The sequence below is a fragment of the Triticum aestivum genome, chromosome 7A (assembly GCF_018294505.1).
Source record: "Triticum aestivum cultivar Chinese Spring chromosome 7A, IWGSC CS RefSeq v2.1, whole genome shotgun sequence".
Lineage (NCBI taxonomy): Eukaryota > Viridiplantae > Streptophyta > Magnoliopsida > Poales > Poaceae > Triticum > Triticum aestivum.
The window spans coordinates 441974516-441983579 of NC_057812.1; the positions used below are offsets into that span (position 1 = coordinate 441974516).

The following is a 9064-nucleotide window of genomic DNA, read 5'->3' on the forward strand; positions in this document are numbered from 1 at the left end:
GAAGCACTCAGTCTCAGGCTTAGGTCCAGACTTGGACTTCTTCACTTGAGCAGAAACTTGCTTGCCGTTCTTCTTGAAGTTCCCCTTATTCCCTTTGCCTGTTTTCTTGAAACTAGTGGTCTTGTTAACCATCAACACTTGATGCTCCTTCTTGACTTCTACCTTCGCAACCTTTAGCATCGCGAAGAGCTCGGAAATTGTCTTATCCATCCCTTGCATATTATAGTTCATCACGAAGCTTTTATAGCTTGGTGGCAGTGATTGAAGAACTTTGTCAATGACACTATCATCAGGAAGATTAACTCCCAGTTGAGTCAAGTGGTTGTGGTACCCAGACATTCTGAGTATATGTTCACTGACAGAACTATTCTCCTCCATTTTGCAGCTATAGAACTTATTGGAGACTTCATATCTCTCAATTCGGGCATTTGCTTAAAATATTAACTTCAACTCCTGGAACATTTCATATGCTCCATGACGTTCAAAACGTCTTTGAAGTCCCGATTCTAAGCCGTAAAGCATGACACACTGAACTATCTAGTAGCCATCAGCTTTGCTCTGCCAGACGTTCATAACATCTGGAGTTGCTCCTGCAACGGGTCTTGCACCAAGCGGTGCTTCTAGGACGTAATTCTTCTATGCAACAATGAGGATAATCCTCAAGTTACGGACCCAGTCCGTGTAGTTGCTACCATCATCATATTTCAACTTAGCTTTCTCTAGGAACACATTAAAATTCAAGGGAACGGTAGCACGGGCCATTGATCTAAAACAACATAGACATGTAAATACTATTAGGTACTAAGTTCATGATAAATTAAAATTCAGTTAATCATATTACTTAAGAACTCCCACTTAGATAGACATCCCTCTAGTCATCTAAATGATCACGTGATCCATATCAACTAAAGCATGTCCGATCATCACGTGAGATGGAGTAGTTTCCAATGATGAACATCACTATGTTGATCATATCTACTATATGATTCACTTTCGACCTTTCGGTATCAGTGTTCCAAGGCCATATCTGCATATGCTAGGCCCGTAAAGTTTAACCCGAGTATTCTGCATGTGCAAAACTGGCTTGCACCCATTGTATGTGAACATAGAGCTTATCACACCCGATCATCATGTGGTGTCTCGGCATGGTGAACTGTAGCAACCGAGCATACTCAGGGAGAACACTTGTACCTTGAAATTTAATGAGGGATCATCTTATAATGCTACCGCCGTACTAAGCAAAATAAGATGCATAAAGGATAAACATCACATGCAATCAAAATATGTGACATGATATGGCCATCATCATCTTGAGCCTTTGATCTCCATCTCCAAAGCACCGTCATGATCTCCATCGTCACTGTCTTGACACCTTGATATCCATCGTAGCATCGTTGTCGTTTCGCTAACTATTGCTTCTACGACTATCGCTACCGCTTAGTGGTAAAGTAAAGCAATTACATGGCAATTGCATTTCATACAATAAAGCGACAACCATAAGGCTCCTGCCAGTTGCCGATAACTTATACAAAACATGATCATCTCATACAACAATTTATATCTCATCACGTCTTGACCATATCACATCACAACATGCCCTGCAAAAACAAGTTAGACGTCCTCTACTTTGTTGTTGCAAGTTTTACGTGGCTGCTATGGGCTTCTAGCAAGAACCGTTCTTACCCACGCATCAAAACCACAATGATTTTTCGTCAAGTGTGCTATTTTAACCTTCAACAAGGACCAGCCATAGTCAAACTCGATTCAACTAAAGTTGGAGAAACAGACACCCGCCAGCCACATGTGTGCGAAGCACGTCGGTAGAACCAGTCTCATGAACGCGGTCATGTAATGTTGGTCCAGGACGCTTCATCCAACAATACCGCTGAATCAAAGTAAGACGTTGGTGGTAAGCAGTATGACTATTATCGCCCACAACTCTTTGTGTTCTACTCGTGCATATAACATCCACGCATAGACCTGGCTCGGATGCCACTGTTGGGGAACGTAGTAATTCAAAAATTATCCTACGATCACGCAAGATCTAACTAGGAGATGCATAGCAACGAGAGGGAGAGTGTGTCCACATACCCTCGTATACCGAAAGCGGAAACATTTAGTAACGCGGTTGATGTAGTCAAACGTCTTCATGATCCAACCAATCCAAGTACCGAACGTACGACACCTCCGTGTTCAGCACACGTTCAACACAATGACGTCCCTCGAGCTCTCGATCTAGTTGAGGACAAGGGAGAGTTCTGTCAGCACGATGGCGTGGTGACGGTGTTGATGATGTGATCCGCGCAGGGCTTCGCCTAAGCACTACGACAATATGACCAAGGTGGTAAACTGTGGAGGGGGGCACCACACACGGCTAAGACAATTAATCTTGTGTGTTATAGGGTGCCCCCTGCCTCCGTATATAAAGGAGGAGAGGGGATAGGCCGGCCAGCCCCTGTAAGGCGCGCAGAGAGGAGTCCTACTGGGACTCCAAGTCCTGGTAGGATTCCACTTGGTGGAAGGGGGAAGAAGGAAGGGAGGGGGAGAGGGAGAGGGAAAGGGGGGCCGCGCCCCCACCCCTAGTCCTATTCGGACTCCCCATGGGGGGGCGTCACCTCCTCGTGGTCTGCCCTCTCTCTCCCCTAAGGCCCATGTATGCCCATTACTTCCCCGGGGGGTTCTAGTAACCCCTCCGGCACTCTGTTTTACCCGCTACCTCTCGAAACTCTTCCGGTGTCCGAATAACATCGCCCAATATATCATTCTTTATGTCTCAACCATTTCGAGAATCCTCGTCATGTCCGTGATCTCATCCAGGACTCCAAACAAACTTCGGTCATCAAAAACTCATAACTCATAATACAAATCGTCATCGAACATTAAGCGTGCGGACCCTACGGGTTCGAGAACTATGTAGACATGACCGAGACACATCTTCGGTCAATAACCAATAGCGGAACCTGGATGCTCATATTGGCTCCTACATATTCTACGAAGATCTTTATCTGTCAAACCGCATAACAACATACGTTATTCCCTTTGTCATCGGTATGTTACTTGCCCGAGATTCAATCGTCGGTATCATCATACCTAGTTCAATCTCGTTACCGGCAAGTCTCTTTACTCGTTATGTAATGCATCATCCCGTAACTAACTCATTAGTCACATTGCTTGCAAGGCTCATAGTGATGTGCATTACCGAGAGGGCCCAGAGATACCTCTCCAATACACTGAGTGACAAATTCTAATCTCGATCTATGCCAACTCAACAAACACCATCGGAAACACTTGTAGAGCATCTTTATAATCACCCAGTTACGTTGTGTCATTTGATAGCTCACAAGGTGTTCCTCTAGTATTCGGGAGTTGCATAATCTCATAGTCAGAGGAACATGTATAAGTCATGAAGAAAGCAATAGCAGTAAAACTAAACGATCATTATGCTAAGCTAACGGAAGGGTCTTGTCCATCACATCATTCTCTAATGATGTGATCCCGTTCATCAAATGACAACACATGTCTATGGTCGGGAAACTTAACCATCTTTGGTTAACGAGCTAGTCAAGTAGAGGCATACTAGGGACACTCTGTTTGTCTATGTATTCACACATGTACTAAGTTTCCGGTTAATACAATTCTAGCATGAATAATAAACATTTATCATGATATAAGGAAATATAAATAACAACTTTATTATTGCCTCTAGGGCATATTTACTTCACTTCCTTGGCCTCCCGCTAGATGGGAGGAGAGTTCCCCCTCTGGTCCATGGCCTCCATGGCGGCGGAGGGGCGGGAGCCCCTCCGAGATTGGATACCCCTCTCTGTTCTCTTCTGTTTCGCGTTCCTCAGATCCGACCGAACACCGTTTCTTATATTCAGGGAGATCCGTAAATCCGATTGCGCTGAGATTTTAACACGATTTTTTTCTAGATATAAGCTTCCTTGCACCCGAAGTAGAGCTCCAACCAACGTTCGAGGAGGGCACAACCCACCACCACGCGCCAGGGGCCTGGGGCATGCCCTGGTGTCTTGTGGGCTGTGTGGGCCTCCGTTTGTGGTGATTCCAACTCCCAAAAATCACATATATTCCAAAATAATTCTCCATAAAATTTATTGCATTTGGACTTCGTTTGATATGGTTTTTCTGCGATACAAAAAACATGCAAAAACCAGGAACTATCACTGGGCACTAGATCAATAGGTCAGTCCAATAAATCGTATAAAAAGTTGCCAAAAATATGTGAAAGTTGTATAATATTGGCATGAAACAATCAAAAATTATAGATACGACGGAGACGTATCAATTCTCGAACCCGTAGGGTCCACACGCTTAACGTTCGGTGATGCTAGAGTAGTATTGGGATATTCACGTTGGTGACTGAATGTTGTTCGGAGTCCCGGATGAGATCACGGATGTCACGAGGACCGGAATGGTATGTAGACCCAATCTCTCCTCTCGTAGATGGTAATCTCCTAGATTGATCTTGGTGTGCGTAGGAATTTTTTTTGTTTCCCATGCAATGTTCCCCAACACTTAATACTTTGAGATGCATGTTGGATAGCGGTCTTGGGTGGAGTAATAGTAGTAGATGCAGTTGGATTATAGTCTACTTATCACTGATGTAATACCTATGTGAGATTATGCCATGAATGATCATAGTTATAATTTGCGCTATTATGTCAATTATCCAACAATAATTTGTCTACCATGCGAGTACATGCTTTCGAGAGATATGCCACTAGTGAACCTATGGCCCCAGGTTCTATTTTCCATCAATACAAAAAAACTACAATTTACTCCTTTACTTTATTGTTGTTTTCCCTATCACATATATTTGCTTTTGATCTTGTAACTAGCAAGAACATGGGGATTGACAACCTCCTTGCTATTGTTGGGTGCAAGAATTTTTATTTGTTTGTGTGCAGGTACTGCCAATGTTGCTACCTTGATGCCTCCTGCTGGTTCGATAAATCTTGATTCTTAACTGGGAGAAATACTATATCATGTCGTGCTACAACACCTTTCCTCTCCGGGGAAACTAACAACTCCTACAGGAGTAGCAGCTCCCACCCAGCTCCATCTACACCTGGATAGATTTCGAAACCGATGTCATCAATAACTTTGAGGGCACATACCACCTCGGCGACGCATACGACCTCCACAACTGCATACACAACGCCAACAGCTCGCACAAGACTTCATCTCGCGCAATATATGCTTTCATCAACTGTGCTCAGGACTCTCTTCTCCGGCTGGGCAAAAAGCAGGTTGACGAGAAGCTAAACATAATGGCACAACTAATGAAGATCACCAGTGACTATGCAACTGGTGATGAAACAGCTCGCGTAGGCCATCGCCACACCATAGCTCCAGAAACTCCTGAGCCCGCACACGACGAGGGCGCCAGAAGCATAAACAACAACCGCAATCGGGACCGGAAGAGGGAGGACAAACAGGAATCCAACCTTGTCGTTGTATGAACAAGGTCGGCCAAGGCGGTGCAAAGAAACAACGATGGGACAACAAGTCCAGATGCCCAGGGTGCACCTATGAGGAAATCAGGGTGCCAAGTCCGGTAGGTGCAAAGAAGCATCGATGGGACAACAAGTCCAGGCGCCAAGTCCAGTCCAGACACACATATCATTCTTTCTATACGAGGTGATGTCTCATCGATAATGGGAGGGACGTAAATATTTATTCAATTTCAAGGCTCCATAACTCTAGTATTCAATGGGTAACAATGTGCATGTCTTTCTTTTCCCTTGAGCAAGATGACTAGGGCAAAGTCCTCCTCCCCTCGATCTTCATTGCTGAGCCCATGGATCCGCCATGCCTCTACCTTTGCTCCGGCTAGTGGATATGTTAGGGATTTAGTCCCCGCATGGATGACGCTCTGGTGGATGGCGACGCTTCTTCGAGTCAGTCTTTCGGCTTCGTTCCTTCTCAAGTTCATTCGTCGACACAGATTATAAGAGTTCTGACGTAAATTCCTGCCAGCTCCTCGGGGCGGCTAGGTTAGGGTTTCTCATTGCGCATATATGACGACAAGATTTAGTGTCAGGTTCTTTAGATCAATTATTAAAGGGTTCAATGGTGAAGATTGTGGCTCCAGAGCGCTAGTTCTTAGGGACACGTGCATGAAGACTTTCGACTGTCATTGATAAGTTCAGGTCGGCTCTGGTATGGAAGCGGCGACAACAGCGCATCGTTGGCTCGTTCTGGCGGCGTAAGTGGTTGTTCAGTGGTTCAGAGACCTCGACGTAATTTTCATTATACTTGAGGTACTTTGTAGTTTTGATGAACTTTTTATATTGGATCCGAGCCTTTTTTAACTAAAGAAAACGCATTCGACGGTTTGCGAGTATATATCCATGAGTATACTCAGCATTGCCTCGAAAATTAAATAAGGTAAAATTAGAAAACCGCAATTGTTTCACGGGGCAAATTTCCAACGTGATCCAAGCGGTTGATGACTTTGATGTTATGGATGATTCCGAGCGTATCTTCTTGGATGGAGCAGAGCGCACCACCGAAGCGTTTAACCACTCATGAGAGATGTTGCACTCGGGCCAGCGGGCGTATGTGCCGCAGTGACGAGGTCACTCTTCATCTCCTTTCACTGTATGTCTGTATCTGTGGTGATACATTTTAGTATATTTTTTAGAAGGACTATTTTTTACAATGAAACTGTGGGAAGATGGCCACAGTCTCTTTTTTTTTGTTGCGTGGTGAGGCATGGCCACCTTGACTTTTTGCCTAACAAAAAACGAAATTGATCTTTTGCCGGAGGCAATGGCCCGTCGGTACCGTAACCAGCAGTGCAACCAACCAGGTTTCGGCTCCTCGGACGCAGGCCCCCCTGCACGTAACACGTGCCCCTCCCCTTATCACCTCCCCCGTTTGCAAACACACTCGAGTCCAGCAATATTTCGCGCCACACCCTCCTCTCGTTCGCTCCCCTGCTTCCGCTTCTCTGCTCTCGCGGTGCGGCCACTACCACCTCGACAGTCGACACGATGGCCGCCGTGTCCATGGCCCTGTCCCGACCGCTCGCCGCACGGCATTCCGCTCACCACCTGCAGCTGCACCACCTCCTCGCCGTCTCCACCTCGCCGCCGCGGCTGCCTCTGCTCCCGCGCGGGCCGCCAGCCGGGATCGCGCCTCTGCACCTCCCTCGCGGGGGCGGCACGGCCAGGAGGATCATGCCCGTCTGCCCCAGGCTTGGGTCGGGCGGATCGGACGACCTGGCCCCCACGCCCAAGTCGGCACGCACCATGACGGGCTTCGACCTGGCCAGCCTCTGGGTCGGCCTCGTCGTCGGCGTGCCGGCCTACTACCTCGCCGGCAGCCTCGTCGACCTCGGCATGTCAGCGATCCAGGGCGTAGCCACAGTCACGCTCGCCAACCTCATCGTGCTCGCCACGCTCGTGCTCACGGCCGCGCCGGCCGTCACGCACGGGCTGCCGTTCCCGGTGCTCGCGCGCGCCGCCTTCGGGGTTCACGGCGCGCACGTCCCGGCCGTCGTCCGTGCGGTCATCGGCTGCGGGTGGTTCGGGATCGAGTCGTGGATCGGCGGCCGAGCCATCTTCCTCCTCCTGCCGGTGTGGCTCAAGACCCACGCGCCGCTGCTGAAGCCGGTGCCCGGCCTCGGGGCCTCGCCGCTCGAGATCGCGTGCCTCCTCGTCTTCTCTGCCGCGCAGCTCGCCGTCATCATGCGCGGCATGGACGGCATCCGCAAGCTTGAGAAGTACGCAGCACCGGTGCTCGTGGCGCTCACCTCCGCGTTGCTGGCCTGGGCCTACGTCTCCGCCGGTGGCTTCGGGCCCATCCTCTCGCTTCCGCCACGGCTGGTCGGCGGCGAATTCTGGCAGCTCTTCTTCCCGGCGCTCACCGCCAACATCAGTTTCTGGTCGACGGTGGCCATCAACATCCCGGATTTCGCGCGGTACGCCCGGAGCCAGACGGACCAGGTGCTCGGCCAGATCGGGCTGCCGGTGTTCATGGGCATGTTCACCTTCGCCGGCCTCGCCATAACCTCCTCCACCGAGGCCATCTTCGGGCAGGTCATCTCCGACCCCATCGAGCTCCTCAGCCGCATCGGCGGGCCCGCCACCAGGGTCCTCGCCATCTTCGGCATCACCCTAGCCATCATCACCACCAACATCGCCGCCAACGTCGTCGCGCCGGCGAACACCCTCGTCGCGCTCGCGCCGCAGACATTCACGTTCGCCAAGGGCGCGCTCGCCACGGCGCTGCTCGGCATCGCCTTGCAGCCGTGGCGGCTGCTCGGCTCCAGCGAGAGCTTCGTCTTCACCTGGCTGCTGGGAAATGCGGCGCTCATGGGGCCCATCGGAGGCGTCGTGCTCGCCGATCACTACATAGTGCGGCGTACCGCGTTGGACGTCGACGCGCTCTACTCGGAGGAAGCCGACAGCCCCTACTACTTCCAGGGCGGTTTCAACGTTGCCGCGATGGTGGCGATGGCGGCAGGATTCGCCGCCGTCATGCCGGGGTTCTTGCACAAGGTCGGGGTGCTGCCGACAATGTCCAAGGCACTCGTCGTGGCCTATGACAACGCCTGGTTCGTCAGTTTCTTCATCGCCGGCGCCGTCTACTCCCTGCTGCGTCTCCGGAGAGGGGTTGAAGTGAAACGACAGTACAGTCGTGCCACTTCATACTCCTACTAGAGTGGGTTTCAGAATGACACTACATACAACAATATCTACTGACAAAACTAATAAGCAAACAAGAAAGTGCCTCCATACATCTTATAAACAGTAAAATATGTATACATTTATTAATCAGCCAAACAGTTGGATAGAGTTTATATGCCTACATTTATTTTGTGAGACAACATGCTACTGTATGTACGTTGAATATATACATGGTTCAGCTATTTATTTATTTTTGGAATGAGATGGTAGTACTTGTGCGTGAATTTCCCCAGTAGATCCTACTGTGGAGTGTGGACTGCATGTATTTTTCTTTGCCTCAGAACCAAAGCGCATAATGTTTCGGTACCTTGGACTTAACGAAGCATGCATCGTCTCAGGCCTCATTT

At 49.1% G+C, this 9064-nt stretch overlaps 1 protein-coding gene across 1 annotated transcript; it reads left to right on the forward strand.

Annotated features, from left to right (window-relative positions):
• Positions 1 to 6930: 6930 nt before the first annotated feature.
• LOC123151312 (purine-uracil permease NCS1-like) lies at positions 6931 to 8862 on the forward strand. The gene has a single exon (XM_044571039.1). The coding sequence runs from the start codon at positions 7020 to 7022 to the stop codon at positions 8688 to 8690; it is 1671 nt and encodes a 556-aa protein (XP_044426974.1). The 5' UTR covers positions 6931 to 7019; the 3' UTR covers positions 8691 to 8862.
• Positions 8863 to 9064: the final 202 nt, after the last annotated feature.

What these genes read in the sequence shown, in the direction of transcription:
- LOC123151312 (XM_044571039.1), top strand. Translation starts at nt 7,020, where the DNA reads ATGGCCGCCGTGTCCATGGCCCTGTCCCGACCGCTCGCCGCACGGCAT.